The sequence below is a fragment of the Theropithecus gelada genome, chromosome 14 (assembly GCF_003255815.1).
Source record: "Theropithecus gelada isolate Dixy chromosome 14, Tgel_1.0, whole genome shotgun sequence".
Lineage (NCBI taxonomy): Eukaryota > Metazoa > Chordata > Mammalia > Primates > Cercopithecidae > Theropithecus > Theropithecus gelada.
Window position 1 is genome coordinate 17,843,175 of NC_037682.1, and position 22,064 is coordinate 17,865,238.

Consider the following 22,064-nt stretch of genomic DNA (forward strand, 5'->3'; position numbering starts at 1 on the left):
AAAATTAGCCAGGTGCGGTGGTGGGCACCTGTAGTCCCAGCTACTAGGGAGACTGAGGCAGGAGAATGGCATGAACCCAGAAGGCAGAGCTTGCAGCAAGCTGAGATCGCACCACTGCACTCCAGCCTGGGCGACCGAGCGAGACTCGGTCTCAAAAAAAAAAAAAAGAGACACTGTCTAAGAAACGTCCATGCAAATTTCTCTCTTTTTTTTTGTTTGTTTTTTCTTTTTTTCTTTTTTTTCCTTTTTTTTTTAAGACGGAGTCTTGCCCTGTCATCAGGCTGGAGTGCAGTGGCATGATCGCAGCTCACTGCAGTCTCTGCCTCCCGGGTTCAAGCGATTCTCACGCCTCAGCCTCCTGAGTAGCTGGGATTACAGGCGTGCACCACCGCCGCCAGCTATTTTTTGTGTTCTTAGTAGAGGCGAGATTTCACCATGTTGGCCAGGATGGTCTCGATCTCCTGACCTCGTGATCCCCCCGCCTCTGCCTCCCAAAGTGCTGGCATTATAGGCATGAGCCACCATGCCTGTCCAGAAACATCCATGTAAATATCTTTCTTACCAGTTTAAAATACTACTGTGGTCAGGCGAGGTGGCTCACACCTGTAATGTCAGCACTTTGGGAGGCTGAGGCAGAGGATTTGCTTGAGCTCAGGAATTCGAGACCAAACTGGGCAACAGATTGAAACCTTGTCTGTACTTTTAAAAAAAAATGCCAAGTGTGGTGGCATAGGCCTGTAGTCCTAGCTACATGGGAGTCTGAGGTGGGAAGATGGCTTGTGCCCAGGAGTTCAAGACCAGCCTAGGCAACGTGGCAAAACCCCGTCTCTACAAAAGTTAGCCAGGTGCAGTGGTGCGCATCTCTAGTCCCAGCTATACAGGAGTCTGATTGAGGTGGGAAGATCAGTTGAGCTCAGGAGGTCAAGGCTGCAGTGAGCTGTGATTGCACCAGTTCATTTGTGGTAGAGTGAGATCCTGTCTCGAAAACAAAGAAATGAAAAATTTTGCCTAACATTTTGGGAAGTCAAGGCAGAAGGATCACATGAGGACAGAATGAGACCAGCCCAGGCAACATAGGAGATTGCGTCTCTGCATAAAAGAAATTAGCCAGGCATGGTGGGTTGTGCCGCTCGTCATCCACTCAGGATGCTCAGGCAAGAGAATCATTTGAGGCCAGGAGTTTGAGGCTGTAGTGATCCACTGCTTCCAGCCTTGGCAGTAGAGCAAGAACCTATCTCTTACATACATATATACATAAATCAATCAAATTTTAGAAATTGATGTTTAGAGGCTGTGTGTGGTGGCTCATGCCTGTAATCATAACACTTTGGGGTTTGGGAGGCGAAAGTGGCAGATCACTTGAGATCAGGAGTCCAAGAGCAGCTAGGCCAACATGGTGAAACCCCATCTCTACCAAAAATACAAACATTACCTGGGTGTAGTGGCACACACCTATAATCCCAGCTACTTGGGAGGTTGAGGCAGGAGAATTGCTGAACCCTGAACGTGGAGGTTGCAGTGAGCCAAGATTGCTCCACTGCACTCCAGCCTGGGCAACAGAGCAAGACCCCATCTCAAAAAAAAAAATTTTGCTATTTAAGAACTTACCTGCATATGCTGGAGAGGATGTGGAGAAATAGGAATGCTTTTACACTGTTGGTGGGAGTGTAAACTTGTTCAACCATTGTGGAAGACAGTGTGGTGATTCCTCAAGGATCTAGAACTAGAAATACCATTTGACCCAGCAGTCCTGTTACTGGGTATATACCCCAAGGATTATAAATTGTGCGACTATAAAGACACATGCACACGTTATGTTTACTGTGGCACTATTCACAATAGCAAAGACTTGGAACCAACCCAAGTGTCCATCAATGATAGACTGGATTAAGAAAATGTGGCACATATACACCATGGAATACTATGCAGCCGTAAAAAAGGATGACTTCGTGTCCTTTGTAGGGACATGGATAAAGCTGGAAACCATCACTCTGAGCAATCTGTCGCAAGGACAGAAAACCAAACAGCACATATTCTCACTTATAGGTGGGAATTGAACAATGAGAACATTTGGACACAAGGTGGGGAACATCACACACCAGGGCCTGTCGTAGGGTGGGGAGAGGAGGGAGGGATAGCCATAGGAGAAATACCTAATGTAAATGATGAGTTAATGCATGCAGCAAACCAACATGGTACATGTATACATATGTAACAAACCTGCACCTTGTGCACATGTACCCTAGAACTTAAAGTATAACAAACAAAAAAAAAGACTTACCTACATACAGAAAGAAACAAAGATAGGAATTATAATACTAAGGCACTAAATAGGAACTCTTACATGATTAATGGAACAATTTATGTTTACTTTTAGGTGACCTTTGAGTTTATGTATGGGATGTATGACACAGAAAACTAGATTTAACTTTCTGATAAATCTCTTCATTTACTAACTTTTTAGTGAGAGCATAGAATGTGTCAGCACTGTGCAATTTAATAGCTGGAAAAATCTAGCTAGAATTTAACATTTTATGTATTTATAATACATAGAGAGAGGTATGTATGCTTACTTAATTGTAATCTTGGAGTAGCCACAGGTGATCCAAAAGGAAATGGCATAGCAGCATTACAGAGGCCATACCTGATACCACTTAAATTTGAGGAAGACATTGATCGTTGGTCTTAGCCATGTTGAGTCCCATTTTTAATTCCTGTCACTTCCTGTTTAAGGAATAATCATTGATTAAAAGCTTTGTTTTTTAACTTTGAAAGTCTTTGTTTCTTTATTGTTTTGTTTTTGAAAGTCTTTGTTTCAGCTGCTACACTGTAATTGGTTTAGTTTGAGGTAAACACTTTAATCACCAAATTTTAAAATCAGGATATACTAGGTACTATTTGGAAAGAGAGTGAGATTGAATAATTGATTGAAATAACTATGCAGATTAATTTTCTTGGTTTTTTTTTTGGAGACATGGTCAGTCTCACTTTGTCACCCTGGCTGGAGTACAGTGGAGATGTTTTGGCTTAATGCAGCCTCAACTTCCTGGGCTCAAGCTATCCTTGCACCTCAGCCATATGCTCAGCTAATATTTTGTTCTTTTTCCTCTTCTTTTTTTTTTTTGTTTTTTTTGTTTTTGTTTTTTGGGGAGAGACAAGGTCTCACTGTGTTTTCGAGGCTGGTCTTGGATTCTGGGCTCAAATCATCTTCCTACCTCAGATCTTCCTCAAGAAGTTGGGACTGTAGACATAAGCTGTGTTGCCTGGCTCAGATCAACATTTTTTTTATTTTTTATTTTGTTTATTTATATTTTTTTGACATGGGTTTTCACTCTTGTTGCCCAGGCTGGAGTGCGATGGCGCGATCTTAGCTTACCGCAACCTCTGCCTCCCGAGTTCAGGCAATTTTCCTGCCTCAGCCTCCTAAGTAGCTGGAATTACAGGCATGTGCCACCACACCCGGCTAATTTTGTATTTTTAGTAGAGACGGGGCTTCACCGTGTTAGCCAGGATAGTCTCTATCTCCTGACCTCATGATCCGCCCACTTTGGCCTCCCAAAATGCTGGGATTACAGGTGTGAGCCACCATGCCCAGCCCAGATCAATTTTTTTTTTTTTTTTTTTGGAGACGGAGTCTTGCTCTGTTGCCCAGGGTGGAGTGCAGTGGCGTGATCTTGGCTCACTGCAACTTCTGCCTCCCGGGTTCAAGCATTTCTCCTGCCCTGCCTCAGTAGCTGGGACTACAGGCGCACGCCACCATGCCCGGCTAATTTTTTGTATTTTTAGTAGAGACAGGGTTTCACTGTGTTGCCCAGGCTGGTCTCAAACACCTGACCTCATGGTCCACCCGCCTCGGCCTCCCAAAGTGCTGGGATTACAGGCATGAGCCACCGCACGTGGTCTATAGATCAATTTTTATTAGCTTTAAGCATATGACGTAATTTATTCTTCTGTGGTAGTTCAGTGATTATTAGTTTTGGGGTTATGTTCTAATCTGTAAGTAAATTTAAAAAACCATGTCATACTTCCATTTAGATACTTCTTAGGACATATTGCCATTGTTGTTACAAATACTGTTTTCCTTTTTGTTTCTAGGCGGTCTGTGCTTACTTGGTGCTTATGCTGACAGTGATGACGATGACAATGATGTTTCCGAAAAACCAGCACAATCCAAAGAGACAAATGGAAACCAGTCGACTGATATTGATAGTACATTGGCCAACTTCCTGGCGGTTAGTGGTGCTTTTGTTTGGAGTTTTAGTTATTGAAGCTACTTTGGGACCTGGATCTTAAGTGGTCAGCATACTTGTCAATTCAGTGTCTTCCTCCTCCTTTCTCCCTCTCCCTCCAACACTCTCTTCTTGCATTTCTCCCAATCCCTCTCTCTTTTTTTGTTTTGTTTAGTTTTAAAAGAGATGGGATCTTGTTGTGTTGCTCAGGCTGGTCTTGAACTCCTGGGGTCAAGCGATCCTCCCACCTCGGCCTTCCAAAGTGCTGGGATTATAGGTGTGAGCACACCTCGCTGTCTCTCCTTTTTTTTTTTTTTTTCTTGAGATGGAATCTCACTCTGTTGCCCAGGCTTAAGTGCAAGCGGCACAATCTTGCCTCACTGCAACCTCCGTCTCCCGGGTTCAAATAGCTGAGGCTACAGGTATGTGTCCCCGAGCAGCTAGGGCTACAGGTATGTGCCGCCACACCCAGCTAATGTTTGTATTTTTGGTAGAGACGGGGTTTCACCATGTTGGCCAGGCTGATCTCGAACTCCTGACCTCGGGTGATCCACCCATCTCGGCCTCCCAAAGTGTTGGGATTACAGGCGTGAGCCACCACCTCTCTTTTCTTTTTGTAAAGGTTTCAAAGAGAAAAAAGGCAGATTGGAAGAGATTGGGGAGCTTGTATAATTGGAAGATGAGGGTTTTGATTTGAGAAGCTTAGAATGAGTGTCTAGAATTTTTTTTTTTTCCTCCCTCGAGACAGGGTCATACTGTCTCCCAGGCTGAAATGTGATGGCATGATGTTGGCCCAATGCAACCTCTGCTACCCAGATTCAAGTGATTCTCCCACCTGAGCCTCTTGAGTAGCTGGGATTACAGGCATGTGCCACCATGCCCAATAATAATTCTATTCTTTTTTTTGCTTTTTGTTTGTTTGTTTGTTTTTGAGACGGAGTCTTGCTCTTTCACCCAGGTTGGAATGCCGTAGTGAGATCTCAGCTCACTGCAATCCCCGCCTCCCAGATTCAAGTGAATCTCGTGCCTCAGCCTCCTGAGTAGCTGGGATTACAGGTGCCCACCAGCACGTCCGGCTAATTTTTGTATTTTTAGTAGAGACAACTTTTCACCATATTGGCCAGGCTGGTTTTGAACTTCTGGCCTCCAGTGATCCGCCTGCCTTGGCCTCCCAGAGTACTGGGATTACAGGCATGAGCCACTGTGCCCAGCCTAACTTTTGTATTTTTAGTAGAGGTGGGGTTTCACCATGTTGACCAGCCTGGTCTCAAATTCCTGACCTCAAGTGATCCATCTGTCTCAGCCTCCCAAAGTACAGGAACTATAGGTATGAGCCACTGTGCCCAGCTCATCATGTGTAGAATTTTTAAAAAGGGATTGCCATTTCCTTAAGTTTCTTGTTTTTGATACAATTACTGCATTTGTTACTCTTTTCATACTGAAGGAGATTGATGCCATAACAGCTCCTCAGCCTGCAGCTCCTGTAGGAGCTTCTGCTCCACCTCCAACTCCACCTCGACCAGAGCCAAAGGAAGTAGCAACATCTACCCTTTCTTCTACTTCAAATGGAACAGACTCCACCCAAACATCTGGATGGCAATATGATACTCAGTGTTCACTGGCAGGAGGTAAACTTGATCCTTTGATTTTAAAAGAAAAGTAAAATCCTTAAAGGGATTCTAGGCATTCACTTTTCTGTTCGTTTTTGTTTTTTTTTTTTTTTTTTTGAGATGGAGTCTCGCATGTCACCCTGGCTGGTGTGCAGTGGCGCGATCTCGGCTCACTCCAACCTCCGCCTCTCGGGTTCAAGCAATTCTCCTCCCTCAGCCTCCTGAGTAGCTGGGACCACAGGCGCATGCTGCCACGCCTGGCTAATTTCTCTTTTGTATTTTAGTACCGATGGGGTTTCACCATGTTGCCCAGGCTGGTCTCGAACTCCTTAGCTCAGGAAATGAGCCTGCCTCGGCCTCCCAAAGTCCTTGGATTACAGGTGTGAGCCACCGCTCCCGGCTGGCATTCAGTTTTCTAAAGATGAAAGCCCAGAGGCTTTAACTTTAGACTTTAGGATTCTTTTATTTTATTTTATTTTATTTTTTTTTGAGACTGAGTTTCACCGTTGTTACCCAGGCTGGAGTGCAGTGATGCAATCTTGGCTCACTGCAACCTCCGCCTCCCAGGTTCAAGTGATTCTTCTGCCTCAGTCTCCCGAGTAGCTGGGATTACAGGCACGTACCACTACACCCAGCAGATGTTTTGTATTTTTAGTAGAGACGGAGTTTCACCATGTTGGCAAAGTTGGTCTCAAACTCCTGATCTTGGGTGATCCACCCACCTCGGTCTCCCAAAGTGCTGGGATTACAGGTTTGAGCCACCACGCCCAACCTCTGTCTTTTTAAATAAAGCATGTCGAAGATGGTAGGTAGGATAGTCAGCTCTGAAAACTTGTAGGATGTAATTTTTCTTTTTTTTTTTTTTTTTGAGACAGAATTTCACTCTTTTTGCCCAGGCTGGAGTGCAATGGCGCGATCTCGGCTCACTGCAACCTCTGCCTCCCGGGTTCAAGCGATTCTCCTGCCTCAGCCTCCCGAGTAGCTGGGATTACAGGCATGTGCCACCACCCCAGCTAATTTTGTATTTTTAGTAGAGACGGGGTTTCTCTGTGTTGGTCAGGCTGGTCTTGAACTCCCGACCTCAGGTGATCCACCTGCCTCGGCCTCCCAAAGTGCTGGGATTACAGGCGTGAGCCACCGCGCCTGGCAGGATGTAATTTTTATCTTTTAAAAAGTAATTCCTTATCCTTGCCGGATAAATAAGAAAAGCCATGATATTCAAAGTATTTTAGGTAAATTTTTGGACCAGCAAACTGCTTTTTTCTGTTTGTTTATTTATTTAGAGACGGAGTCTTGCTCTTGTTGCCCAGGCTGGAGTGCAGTGGTGCGATCTTGGCTCATCACAGCCTCTGCCTCCCCAGTTCAAGTGATTCTCCTGCCTCAGCCTCCCGAGTAGCTGGGATTACAGGCATGCACCACCATGCCCAGTTAAATTTTGTATTTTTAGTAGAGACAGGGTTTCTCCATGTTGGTCAGGCTGGTCTCAAACTCCTCACCTTAGGTGATCTGCCTACCTTGGCCTCCCAAATGCTGGGATTACAGGCCTAAGCCACTGCATCCAGCCAAACTTTTAAAAAAAAAAAAAAAAAAACCTGTGTTCAAAGGTGACTCTTAAATGGTAGGTATTAAGAAAATAATTCTTGGTGTTAGGCCAGTGGTTCTCAACCGGTGTTGGGGGGTGCCCCTAGGGGATATTTGACAATGTCTGTTAATATTTTTTATTGTCACAATGTAGGAGGCAGGGTGGACGGGAGTGCTGCTGTTTCTGGTGGGCGGAGGCCAGGGGTGCTGGCCTGCACATAGGATTGGCCCACACAACAAAGACCTGTCTGCCCAAAATGTTAACAGTGCAAAGTTTTGAGAAACTGTTAGGTGATTGTGGCTTTTGAGCTTATATGTAAGCCAGAATTGTAGGGGGATTTGTGCTTAAAATTTGTTTTATTTTCTTCTAGTCGGAATTGAGATGGGAGATTGGCAGGAAGTCTGGGATGAGAACACAGGATGTTATTACTATTGGAATACACAAACAAATGAAGTGACTTGGGAGTTACCCCAGTATCTTGCCACCCAGGTACAGGGATTACAGCATTACCAGCCCAGGTAAGAATTAATTTTAAAATGAAATTGCCTAGAAGGAAATTGAAGTCTTATCTTTTGCTGTTAGTATGTGTCTTATATTTCTCTTGCTAAGTATATATTTTTTTAGTTCTGTGCCAGGTGCTGAAACTAGTTTTGTGGTAAATACAGACATATATTCTAAGGAGAAAACGATTTCTGTTTCCAGTAGTAAAAGTGGACCAGTCATAGCCAAGCGAGAAGTTAAAAAGGTCAGTATTGAAACTTATTTGTTTATTTTCAGATCTAATAATCATTACTCTGAGCACAGGAATGGAAGCCTTCTCTTAATATTTTGTGTCATACATGTGAAATAGGATAAGTTTCATAAGCTTTCACTTTGTTTCACTTTGTTTCTGCGTATTATGTAGCCTTTATAGCAGTTACTCAGTTCACTTTTTCTTTTCTGTTTTCTTTTTTTTTTTTTTGAGACAGAGTCTTGCCCTGTCACCCAGGCTGAAGTGCAGTGGTGTGATCTCGGCTGACTGCAAGCTCTGCCTCCCGAGTTCACCCCATTCTGCTGCCTCAGCCTTCTGAGTTGCTGGGACTGCAGGCACCCACCACCATACCTGGCTAATTTTTTTGTATTTTTAGTAGAAACGGGGTTTCACCGTGTTAGCCAGGATAGTCTTGATCTCCTGACCTCGTGATCCGCCCACCTTGGCCTCCCAAAGTGCTGGGATTTCGGGCTTGAGCCACTGCACCTGGCATTTTATTTTATTTTTTGATACGGAGTCTCGCTCTGTCGCCCAGGCCGAGTGCCAAGTTCCATCTCGGCTCACTGCAACCTCCGCCTCTCGGGCTTAAGAAGCGATTATCCTGCCTCAGCCTTCTGAGTAGCTGAGATTACAGGCGCCTGCCACCATCCTTGGCTAATTTTTGTGTTTTTATTAGAGACAGGGTTTCACCATGTTGGTCAGGCTGGTCTCGAACTCCTGACCTCAGGTAATCTGCCTGCCTCGGCCTCCCAATGTGCTGAGATTACAGGCGTGAGCCACTGCACCCAGCCCACTTCACTTTTTCTTTGAGAGCTTTAGGGTATCACAGAGGCCTCTTGGATCATTGCAAAGGACGCGGGAGCAGCGGTCCAGTCAGGGACTTCACGTAGAATCATTCTATTATTTTTGGGATTCCATATATAAGACATTTTAAAAATAAAAAGATAACTACTTTAAATTGAAAACTACTACAGGTTGAGTATTTCTTAATTGAAATGCCTGGGATCGGAGATAATTTAGATTTTGGATTTTTTTGAATTCTGAAATATTTGCATTATACTTACCAGTTGCATATTCTTAATCTGAAAATGTGAAATCTAAGATGCTCCAATGAGCATTTCCTTTGATCGTCATGTCCAGTGCTCAGTTTCAGATTTTGGATTTTTCGGTAACGGATATACTATATTAGTGAAACTTGAGCATTTCTATAGCCTAATTAGTAAGAAAAGTAAGTGGTATTCCTTAGGGAGTATATATTGAATTCCAATTTATCTTCAATTTTAAAGACTTTTTTGCCTCAAAATATATTATAATTTTAATTTTTTTTAAATTTTGAGACAGTGTCTTGCTTGGTTACACAGGCTGGAGGGGAGTGGCGTGATTTCAGCTCATTGCATCCTCCACCTCCCAGTTTCAAGCAATTCTGCCTCAACCTCCTGAGTAGCTTGGATTACAGGTGCCCGGCACAGCGCCTGACTAATTTTTCTACTTTTTTTAGTAGAGATGAGGTTTCCCCAGTTGGTCAGGCTGCTCTTGAACTCCTGACCTCAAGTGATCCACCTGCCTCAGACTCCCAAAGTGCTGGGATTACAGGCTCAAGCCACTGCCCTTTCTATTTACTTATTTTTAAGACAGGATCTGACTCTGTGCCCTAGGCTGGAGTATGGTGGCATGATCATGGCTCACTGCAGATTTACTCTCCTGAGCTCAAGCAGTCCTGCCTCAGCCTCCTGAGTAGCTGGGACTACAGGTGTGCAGCACCATGCCTGACTTTTTTTTTTTTTTTAGAGATGAGGTGTCACCATGTTGGCCAGACAGGTCTCAAACTCTGAGCTCAAGTGATGCTTCTGCCTTGGCCTTCCAAAGTGCTGGGATTACAGGCATGAGCCACTGCGCTCGGCCCAGGAATTGTTCACTTTAGTCTAAATCACCTTCATGGCATACTTACTAATTTTCTTATCAGGCCGGGCATGGTGGCTTATGCCTGTAATCCCAGCACTTTGGGAGGCTGAGGTGGGCAGATCACCTGAGGTCAGGAGTTCGAGACCAACCTGGCCAACCTGGTAAAACCCTGTCTCTACTAAAAATACAAAAATTGGACCTGGTGTGATGGCTCACGCCTGTAATCCCAGCACTTTGGGAGGCCACGGTGGGCGGGTCACTGGAAGGCAGGAGTTCGAGACCAGCCTGGCTAACATGGTAAAACCCCGTGTCTACTAAAAATACAAAAAAAAAATTAGGCAGGCTTGGTGGCTCTCGCCTGTAATCCCAGCTGCTCGGGAGGCTGAGGCAGCGAAATTGCTTGAACCGGGGAGGCGGAAGTTGCAGTGAGCCAACATCATGCTGTGCATTCCAGCCTGGGCAACAAGAACAAGAGTCCATCTCAAAAACAGAAACATAAACAAAAATTAGCTGGATGTGGCTGTGCATCCCTGTAATCTTAGCTACTTGGGAGTCTGAGAGGCTGGGAGTCGCCGGAACCTGGGAGGCAGAGGTTGCAGTGACTTGAGATCATGAAACTGCATTTCTGCGCAACAGAGTGAGACTGTCTCAAAACAAAATTCTCATCATACAGAAGAAGGTAAAGATTTACCCAGTCGGCCAGGCGCGGTGGCTCAAGCCTGTAATCCCAGCACTTTGGGAGGCCGAGACGGGCGGATCACGAGGTCAGGAGATCGAGACCATCCTAGCTAACACGGTGAAACCCCATCTCTACTAAAAAATACAAAAAACTAGCCAGGCAAGGTGGCGGGTGCCTATAGTCCCAGCTACTCGGGAGGCTGAGGCAGGAGAATGGCGTAAACCCGGGAGGCAGAGCTTGCAGTGAGCCGAGATTGTGCCACTGCACTCCAGCCTGGGTGACAGAGCGAGACTCCGTCTCAAAAAAAAAAAAAAGGCCGGGCGCGGTGGCTCATGCCTGTAATCCCAGCGCTTTGGGAGGCCAAGGCGGGCGGATCACAAGGTCAGGAGATTGAGACCATGGTGAAACCCCATCTCTACTAAAAATAGAAAAAATTAGCAGGGCGCGGTGGCGGGTGCTTGTAGTCCCAGCTACTCGGGAGGCTGAGGCAGGAGAATGGCGTGAACCCGGAAGGCGGAGCTTGCAGTGAGCCGATATTGTGCCACTGCACTCCAGCCTGGGCGACAGAGCGAGACTCCGTCTCAAAAAAAAAAAAAAAACATTTACCCAGTCATGTTATGAGCTGACAAGATACTGATCTTAAATACCTCTGCTTACTACTAGTCTATCTTTTGACATTCTGAGAATAGCAGAGAGGATATATTTGAATCCTACCTAGAACTAGGCTCTAATTCAATCAGTGTCTGTCTAAAGTAATAATGTAATGGTATAAATATATACTCACCTGTTGGGAGTAAGTGGTTTTGGCCGGGCGTGGTGGCTCACGCCTGTAATCCCAGCGCTTTGGGAGGCTGAGGTGGGCGAATCACAAGGTCATTAGTTCAAGACCAGGCTGGCCAACATGGTGAAACGCCGTCTCTACTAAAAATACAAAAAATTAGCTGGGCGTGGTGGTGGGTGCCTGTAATCCCAGCTACTCGGGAGGCTAAGGCAGGAGAATAGCTTGAACCCAGCAGGCAGAGGTTGCAGTGAGCCAAGAGTATGCCACTGCACTCCAGCCCAGGTGACAGTGCAAGATTCCATCTCAAAAATAAAAAGGGGGGGGTTTACTTTGGGTATTCAGCTACTGAAAACAGTTAATATGAACAATTGAATGTGTGTGCAGGTGAGATTTGTTTCAGAATTACATGAAACTAAATTATTTTGTTCTCTATAGGAAGTAAATGAAGGAATTCAGGCTCTCTCAAATAGTGAGGAGGAGAAGAAAGGGGTGGCAGCATCGCTACTTGCTCCTTTATTGCCTGAGGGAATAAAAGAAGAAGAAGAGAGATGGAGAAGAAAAGTAATTTGTAAAGAAGAGCCAGATACAGAAGTAAAAGAAACAAGTACAACAGTAGAAGAAGCAACAACAATAGTAAAGCCACAGGAAATTATGTTGGACAATATAGAAGACCCTTCTCAGGAGGATCTTTGCAGTGTTGTCCAATCTGGAGAAAGCGAGGAGGAAGAGGAACAAGATACCCTTGAACTGGAGCTAGTTTTGGAAAGGAAAAAAGTAAGCTTTTGAAAGTTACTTGTAGTATGTTTTTTCCTCAGTACTACTCTACAGGGATCATTGTGCTTGACTTACAACCATTATTGGGATTTTGTTTTTCTTATCCCATCATGTAGGTATGTTGAAAGTTATGCAGCAAAAACTTTAAACTACAGAGTTGTAGGTTTTTTGGTCCTTGATGATGCTTTTGGGTTATCGGGGGAACTCGCCCCCAGTATTTCAACATAGGTTCTTTCTATTTTCCGTAAGTGTCAGCCTTCTGAGAAATAAAGAGAAAGAGTACAAAGAGAGGAATTTTACAGCTGGGCCGCCGGGGGTGACATCACATATCAGTAGGACCGTGATGCCCACCTGAGCCTCAAACCAGCAAGTTTTTTATTAAGGGTTTCAAAAGGGGGGAGAGGGTATAAGAACAGGGAGTAGATCACATGCTTCGAGGGCAAAAAGGAGACCTACTGATAAGGGTCTGTGTTCAGCGGTGCATGTATTGTCTTGATAAACATGTTAACAGAAAACAGTGTTGGAGAGCAGAGAACCTGTCTGACCACAAATTTACCAGGGCTGGGTTTTTCCCCACCCTAATAAGCCTGAAGGTACTGCAGGAGACCAGGGTGTATCTCAGTCCTTATCTCAACCGCATAGGACAAACATTCCCAGAGCGGCAGTTTATAGACCTCCCCCCAGGAATGCATTCCTCCCCCATGGTATTAATATTAATATTCCTTGCTAGGAAAAGAATTTTGCAATATCTTCCCTACTCGCACATCTGTTTATAGGCTCTCTGCAAGAAGAAAAATATGGCTGTTTTTGCCTGACCCCACACGCAGTCAGACCTTACGATTGTCTTCCCTTGTTCCCTAAAAATCACTGTTACTCTGTTCTTTTTCAAGGTGCACTGATTTCATGTTGTTCAAACACACATGTTTTACAATCAATGTGTACAGTTAACACAGTTATCACAGTGGTCCTGAGGCAACATATGTCCTCAATTTAAGAAGATAACAGAATTAAGAGATTAAAGTAAGACAGGCATAAGAAATTATAAAAGTATTATTTGGGAACTGATAGATGTCCATATTAAAATGAAATCTTCACAATTTATGTTCCTCTGCCAAGGCTCCAGCCAGTCCCTCTGTTCGAGGTCCCTGACTCCCGCAACAGGTAGTCGATAATCAAGAGTCTTGACATTGCTCAGACTTATACAAATGGGTACCAGAAAAAAATAGAAAGAATGAATAAGACCTACTATTTGATAGCACAGTAGGTTGACTGTAGTCAATAATAACTGTATATTTTAAAATAACTTTAAAGAATGGAGTTGGATTATTTGTAACTCGAAGGATAAATGCTTGAGGGGATGGTTTTTCCATTCTCCATAATGTGCTTATTTCATATTTCACATGGCATACCTGTGTCAAAACATCTCATGTATCCCATAAATATATACACTTACTATGTACCCACAAAAAAATTGGCAAAATTAAAAAATAAAAATAGAGTGAGTAGGCCGAGTGCAGTGGCTCATGCCTATAATCCCAGGACTTTGAGAGGCTGAGCAGGAGATCACTTGAGCCCAGAAATTGAGACCAATGTGAGCAGCATATCCAGATACCATTTCTTATAAGGGAAAAAAAAAAAAAAAACACGTGTAATGACATGTGCCTGTAGTCCCAGCTACTTGGAAGGGTGAGGTGGGAGGATTGCTTGAGCAGAGGAGGTTGAAGCTGCAGTGAGCCATGATCATGCCACTGCACTCCAACCTGGGCAACAGGGAGATCCTGTCTCCAAAAAAAATGCTTTCCGTTCTCAAAGGATTTAAATTTGAACAACATAGTCATGGCTATTATTCTGATTAGACATATTAATAAGCAGATAACTAACTTAATTGTCATGTTCTTTGTAGGCAGAGTTGCGAGCCTTGGAGGAAGGAGATGGTAGTGTGTCAGGGTCTAGTCCACGTTCTGATATCAGCCAGCCAGCATCTCAAGATGGAATGCGTAGGCTTATGTCTAAAAGAGGAAAATGGAAGATGTTTGTTCGAGCTACCAGTCCAGAATCTACCAGCAGGAGTTCTAGTAAAACTGGACGAGATACTCCAGAAAATGGAGAAACTGGTAATTTGTGCTTCGCATTAAACTTTAGAGTTGAAAGATGTAGAGGGGAAGGAAACTCTTCCTTTTTTTGTTTCCTCTTCAGCAAAACAGGAGATTGTACTTTTACTCTTTGGGAGAAGTGCTGGGAAGGAAGCTTCCATCCACTTCTCTACCTTTTCCAGATCTATTTTCTAGTAGAGGAGTGAGAACCTGAGAGGCTGACATCCACTGGGTGGTGGTGTATTCAGAACCCAGTCCCATTTCTTCTCTCTTGTCTACATTGCCCAGCCTCTGTGTGGGTGAGTAGAGAGTTTGATTGTGTCGTGAGGACCCAAGTTGGTCCTTAGGGTAATGAGGACCTTACCCTTCATTCATGATAAGAGATCCTGCTGCATTTTTTAATCTATTTTCAGAAATCCGTGGATAAAGCTAATATTTTAATCTTCATTTGACCCTAATTCATTCTTTTTTTTTTTTTTCCCTTTTTGAGACAGAGGTCTCGCTCTGTCGCCCAGGCTGGAGTACAAAGGCGTGATCTTGGCTCACTGCAACCTCTGCCTCCCAGATTCAAGCAATTCTCTTACCTCAGCCTCCTGAGTAGCTGGATTATAGGTGCCTGCCACCGCGCCTGGCTATTTTTTGTATTTTTAGTAGAGACGGAGTTTCGTCATGTTGGCCAGGCTGGTCTCGAGCTCCTGATCTCAGTTGATCTGCCGACCTCTCAAAGTGCTGAGATTACAGGTGTGAGCCACCGCTTTCAGCTGTGGACCTAATTCTGTAGTGGAAAGTTAGCAGTAAGATAAGGACCCCAAACCTTAGTTGAGTACACCTAGAAGAAAATACTTTTATGGATCATGGTTCAAAAACAGCCCAATGCTGTGTCACAGGAAGCTGAGGCAGAAGGATCCCTGGATCCTAGGAGTCCCAGGCTAGCTGGGCAACATAGCAAGACCCCTATTTCTTTTTTTTTTAAAAAAAGAAACAACCAAAAACAAAAAACGGTGATAAATAAACGCAGACATCCTTGTTTGAATTTTTTTCCTTTTTATTTATATTTTTTGAGACAGAGTTTCACTCTTGTTGCCCAGGCTGGAGTGCAATGGTGCAGTCCTGGCTCACTGCAACCTCTGCCTCCTGGGTTCAAGTGATTCTGCTGCCTCAGCCCCCTGAGTAGCTGGGATTACAGCCGCCTGCCACTATGCCCGGCTAATTTTTGTATTTTTCAGTAGAGATGGGGTTTCGCCTTGTTGGCAAGGCTGGTCTCGAACTCCTGACCTCAGGTGACCTGCCCACCTTGGTCTCCCAAGGTGCTGGGATTACAGGCATGAGCCACCACCCCTAGCCTGAATTTTTTCTTTTCAGTTGGCAGTGCGGAAGAACATAAAGGAAAAATCTGTAAATCCTCTTTATCTTTTCATTATTCTCACTCCCTACCCCTGTGGTCCTTTTTTTTCTGGAGACGAGTCTTGCTCTGTCCCCCAGCCCGGAGTGCAGTGGTACGATCTCTTGCTTACTGCAACCTCCACCTCCCGGGGTCAAGCAATTCTCTGCCTCAGCCTCTCAAGTAGCTGGGATTACAGACACATACTACCATGCCCAGCTAGTTTTTGTGTTGTTAATAGAGATGGGGTTTCACCATGTTGGCCAGGCTGGTCTCAAACTCCTGACCTCAGGTGATCTGCCCACCTTGGCCTCCCAGAGCAATGGGATTACAGGTGTGAGCTACTGCACCGGGCTATTTTCTCTGTCCTTTATATACATGTATCCTTCCAGACAATGTTCTTTATATATGTTTACAGTTAGGTATGTATGAGTGTGTTTATGTGTATATATGTATATTTTACCATATATGAGAGCATATAGATTGTTAGGCAACATACAGTTTTCACTTAACAACGTGCCTTAAAAATTGTCGTTCATTGGTTAAAACTGAGTGGTGTAGATATGTGTATTTAACTCTGCCCACTATTGATGGACATTTAAATTGTGTCCATGTTTCACTAAAAAAAATTGTTGCATTTGTACTATGAAAAAAACCCCTATAGGGCACTCAGATGTCCATCAGAGGTATCATAGATAAATTGTGGTGCATTCTTTATTTTTTTTAATTTTTTGTATTTTTTTGAGACGGAGTCTTACTCTGTCACCCAGACTGGAGTGCAGTGGCATGATCTCGGCTCACTGCAGCCTCCACCCTCCAAGTTCAAGCGATTCTCCAGCCTCAGCCTCCCTAGTAGCTGGGATTACACACGCCTGGCTGATTTTTGTATTTTTAGTAGAGATGGGGTTTCACCATCTTGGCCAGACTCTTCTGGAACTCCTGACCTTGTGATCCACCCCACTTGGCCTCCCGAAGTGCTGGGATTATAGGCGTGAGCCACCGTGCCCAGCCTTGTGGTATATTCTTAGAAAGGACTACTAAAGGACAAAAGGAACGTACCGTAGTTATGTGCATCCATGTGGCTTAATCATAGAAACAATAATATTTACTTTCGGAGGGCAAAGCAGGAAGATCATTTGAGGCCAGGAGTCAAGACCAGCCTGGACAATATAGCAAGACACCATCTCTAAAATGTTTTTTAAAAATTAGCCAGTGTGATGGCACACGCATATAATCCCAGTACTCATGATGTTGAGGGAGGAAAATAGCTTGAACCCAGGAGTTTGAGGCTGCAGTGAGCTATGGTTACACCACTATACTCCATCCTGGGTGACAGAGCAAGACCCTGCCTCAAAAGAAAAACAAAAAAAAGACTGGCTTGTGGTGACTCACGCCTGTAATCCCAGCACTTTGGGAGGCCATGGTAGGTGGATCACCTGAGGTCAGGAGTTCAAGACCAGCCTGTCCAATATGGTGAGACATGGTGAGACTCTGTCTCTACCAAAACTACAAAATAGGCTGAGCGTGGTGGCACATGCCTGTAATCCCAGCTACTTGGGAGACTGAGGTAGGAGAATCACTTGAACTGGGGAGGCGGAGGTTGTGGTGAGCCGAGATGGCGCCACCACACTCCAGCCTGGGCAATAGAATGAGACTCCGTCTCAAAAAGAAAAAAAAAATGGTGGCTGGGTGCAGTGGCTCACGCCTGTAATCTCAACACTTTGGGAGGCCGAGGCAGGCAGATCATAAGGTCAGGAGATCAAGACCATCCTGGCTAACACAGTGAAATCCCGTCTCTACTAAAAGTACAGAAAATTAGCTGGGTGTGGTGGCAGGTGCCTGTAGTCCAGCTACTCAGGAGGCTGAGGCAGGAGAATGGCTTGCACCCAGGAGGCGGAGCTTGCAGTGAGCCGAGATTGTGCCACGGCACTCCAGCCTGGGTGATAGAGCAAGACTCTGTCTCAAAAAAAAGGAGTGAAAAACAGTTATGTTGAACAAAAAAAGCCAAGGAAGAATGCATATGTTAATATTCTATGTATATAAATGCAGGAATAAGCAAAAATATTGTGCTTTGGCTGGTTCACACCTGTAATCCCAGCACTTTGGGAGGCCAAGGCAGGCAAATAACTTGAGGTCAGGATTTTGAGACCAGCCTGGCCAACATGGTGAAACCCCATCTCTACTAAAAATACAAAATTATCTGGACCTGGTGGTGCTCGCCTGTAATCACAGCTACTTGGGAGACTGACACAGGAGAATCACCTGAACCCAGGAGGCGGAAGTTGCAGTGAGCAGAGTTTGTGCCACTGCACTTCAGCCTAGGCGACAGAGTGAGACTCTGTCTCAGGAAAAAAAAATATAAATATATATGTATATTGTGCTCAAAGATCTGTCCATGAGGAAGCTAAAGGAATGTAATGACTGACACCATGAGGGTAGAGGTCATGTCTGGTGTGGCTGTGATGGCAGAGAAGCCTGGGAAGACTCAATAGTAACATATTAATATTTTGATATTTTAATAAGCCATGTTATACTTTTTTTTTTTTTTTTTAGACGGAGTCTCACTCTGTCACCCAGGCTGGACTGCAGTGTCACAATCGTGGCTCACTGCAACCTCCACCTCCTGGGTGCAAGCAATTCTCCTATCTCAGCCTCCCGAGTAGCTGGGATTACAGGCGCGTGCCACCATGCCCAGCTAATTTTTGTATTTTTAGTAGAGAAGGGGTTTCACCGTGTTGGCCAGGCTGATCTTGAACTCCTGACCTCAGGTGATCCACCTGTCTCTGCCTCCCAAGGTGCTGGGATTACAGGCGTGAGACACCATGCCTGACCTATTTACTTGAATTTTTGTTTCTTTTAAGAGACAGGATTTTGGCGTGGCTCACGCCTATAATCCAAGCACTTTGGGAGACTGAGGCGGGCAGATCACCTGGGGCTGGGGGTTTGAGACCAGCCTGACCAACCTGGAGAAACCCTGTCTCTACTAAACAAACAAACAAACAAAATACAAAACTAGCCGGGCCTGGTGGTGCATGCCTGTAATCCCAGCTACTCGGGAGGCTGAGGCAGGAGAATCGCTTGAACCCAGAAGGCGGAGGTTGTGGTGAACCGAGATCGCGCCATTGCACTCCAGCCTGGGCAACAAGAGCAAAACTCCCATCTCAAAAAAAAAAAGGAGACAGGATTTTACTCTGTCACTCAGGCCGAATATAGTTGACATAATCATAATGCAGCTTTGAATTCGTGGGCCCAAGTGATGCTCTTCCCTCACCCTCCCAAAGTACTGGAATTATAGGCTTGTGCCACCTCACTGAGCTGATTTTATTCTTTATATTATATGCATTTGTTATGCTGTTTCACAATAAATAATACTGTGGTAACATCCTGGTGAATGTATTTTATGTACATTTTAGTTCACAACAGTAAAGATTCCTAGTGGTAAATTGCTAGGTCAAAGGGATATGTGCATTCTAATTTCATACAGCCTGTGTACTTGCCCTCCAAAACATTCTAGTCTTTAGCCATCCTTAAAATTGTTAAATTCTTGGACCTGCCACCAGATAGAAGACTTTTAATACACAATGGCATTAAAAATTAATAAATGGGGCCGGGCATGGTGGCTCACGCCTGTAATCCCAGCACTTTGGGAGGCCAAGGCGGGTGGATCACGAGGTCAGGAGATAGAGACCATCCTGGCTAACATGGTGAAACCCTGTCTCTACTAAAAATACAAAAACGTTAGCCGGGTGTGGTGGTGGGTGCCTGTAGTCCCAGCTACTCGGGAGGCTGAGGCAGGAGAATGGCGTGAACCCGGGAGGCGGAGCTTGCAGTGAACGGAGATTGCGCCACTGCACTCCAGCCTGGGCAACAGAGCGAGACTCCATCTTAAAAAAAAAAAAATTAATTAATAGAATTAGTGGGAAGATTTTGTTTCAGACAATTTGATAATAAAGAGGGAATATTAATGATCAGGTAAAAGGAGAGCTAGGCTATTATAAGGTTAAGGACTTAATAAAAAGTTTTAGGCTGGATGCAATGGCTCATATCTTTAATCCCAGCATTTTGGGAGGCTGAGGCAGGAGGATTACTTGAGTCCAGGAGTTCGAGACCAAACTGGGCAACATAGCAAGACTTTGTCTCTGCTGAAGAACAAAAAATGAGACTGGAGGAGGTCAAGACTGCAATGAACTGTGATCACACCAGTATACTCCCACCTGGGCGACAGAGTAAGACCATGCCTCAAAAAAACAAAGCCAGGTACTGTGCCTCACACCTGTAATCCCAGCAGCTTGGGAGGCTGAGGTGGACAGATCACTTAAGGCCAGGAGTTTGAGACCAGCCTGGCCAACATGGCAAAACCCTGTCTCTACTAAAAAAAAAAAAAAAAAAAAAACAAAAACAAAACAACTGGGCATGGTGGCAAACACCTGAAGCCCCAGCTACTTGGAAGGCTGAGGCAGGAGAATTGCTTGAACCCAGGATGTTGAGGTTGCAGTGAGCCGAGATAGCGCCACTGTTCTCCAGCCTGGGCAACAAAGATTCCATCTCAAAAAAAAAAAAAAAAAAAAAAAAGTTTAGAATATTAAAAGCCATTTAAAGTCACATTTTTACTTCTAATCCTGAAGATGAAGGATTAACCAAAGTCACAGCTCTCACATTTGAGGTATTTTGGGCTTTTTTTATTATTATTTTCTAGATGGAGTTTTGCTCTTATTGCCCAGGCTGGACTGCAGTGGTATAATCTCAGCTCACTGCAACCTCCACCTCCCAGGTTCAAGTGATTCTCCTGCCTTGGCCTCCTGAGTAGCTGGGGTATTACAGGTGCCCAGCACCACACCCAGCTAATTTGTTGTATTTTTTAGTAGAGACAGGGTTTCACCACGTTGGCCAAGCTGGTCTTGAACTGACCTCAGGTGATCCACCTGCCTTGGTCTCCCAAAGTGCTGGGATTACAGGCGTGAGGCACCGTGCCTGGTCATTTTTGGCTTTTTAAACTGGCAGTCATTTATTTCATTTATTTATTTATTTATTTTTATTTTTTGAGACAGAGTCTTGCTCTGTCACCAGGATGGAGTACAGTGACACGATCTCGGCTCACTGCAACCTCCGCCTCCTGGGCTCATGCCATTCTCCTGCTTCAGCCTCCCAAGTCGCTTGGGCTACAGGCACCCACCACCATGCCCAGCTAATTTTTTGTGTTTTTGGCAGAGATGGGGTTTCACCGTGTTAACCAGGATGGTCTTGATCTCCTGACCTTGTGATCCGCCCGCCTCAGCCTCCCAAAGTGTTGGGATTACAGGCGTGAGCCACCGCGCCTGGCCTATCTGGCAGTCATTTAGACTGTGTGAATTAGTTTGGGTATGCAGGTGTTACGAAGCAAAGATAAAAGAGTTCATATTGTGTGCTCTGTTTAAGTTGGTAGACCTCTTCTCTTTTGGAGATTCCCATTACCAGTAGACATCAGCACCAACTAAATAGGTGGGTTCCATATAGATGTCTGTAGATCTTCACCAGTTTAGGAAGGAAATTACCAGATGGTTTGAAAATGATGCAGGCCGGGCGTGGTGGCTAATGCCTCTAATGCCACTACTTTCAGAGACCTAGCTGGGCCGGTCACCGGTCAGGAGTTCGAGACTAGCCTGATTAACATGGTGAAACCCTCTCTCTACTAAAAATACAAAATTAGCCAGGCTTGGTGGTGCATGCTTGTAATCCCAGTTACTTGGGAGGCTGAGTCTGGAGAATCACTTGAAACTGGGAGGTAGAGGTTGCAGTGAGCTGAGATCATGCCACTGTACTCCAGCCTGGGCAACAAGAGCAAAACTCCATCTCAAAAAAATACTAATAATAATGATGCAGCCTGGATGCAGTGGTTCACGCCTATAATCCCAGCACATTGGGAGGCTGAGGCAGGCAGATTGCATAAGACCAAGAGTTCGGGACCAGCCTGGGCAACATGGTGAAACCCCGTCTCTACTAAAAATACAAAAACTGGCTGGACATGGTGGCACCTGCCTGTAGTCTCAGCTGCTTGGGAGGCTGAGGTGGGAGGATCCGTTGAGCCTAGGAGGTCAAGTCTGCAGTGAGCTGAGATCATGCCACTGCACTCCAGCCTGGGCGACAGAATGAGACCCTGTCTGTCTCCAAAAGAAATTATAATGCTAATAATGTTGCTCTTTTGAGCACCTTACCCTGCAACTTGTTAAAGAATTCTTACATATCCCAGGTTTGCTGTCTAGCTATTGTAAGTAATTGAAGCAGTGGTATTCTGGAAGAGAAATT

The 22,064-nt window shown here is 44.8% G+C and overlaps 1 protein-coding gene across 2 annotated transcripts in view; it reads left to right on the forward strand.

The window, feature by feature from the left end:
* FNBP4 (formin binding protein 4) overlaps positions 1–22,064 on the forward strand; it is a 53,223-nt gene that overhangs the window by 9,089 nt on the left and 22,070 nt on the right. For both annotated transcript variants that reach the window (XM_025356718.1, XM_025356719.1), the window contains exons 3-8: positions 4,096–4,232; positions 5,674–5,857; positions 7,792–7,939; positions 8,046–8,166; positions 11,970–12,308; positions 14,212–14,422. In XM_025356718.1, coding sequence (XP_025212503.1) covers positions 4,096–4,232; positions 5,674–5,857; positions 7,792–7,939; positions 8,046–8,166; positions 11,970–12,308; positions 14,212–14,422 — 1,140 coding nt within the window. The remainder of the gene's footprint in view (positions 1–4,095; positions 4,233–5,673; positions 5,858–7,791; positions 7,940–8,045; positions 8,167–11,969; positions 12,309–14,211; positions 14,423–22,064) is intronic.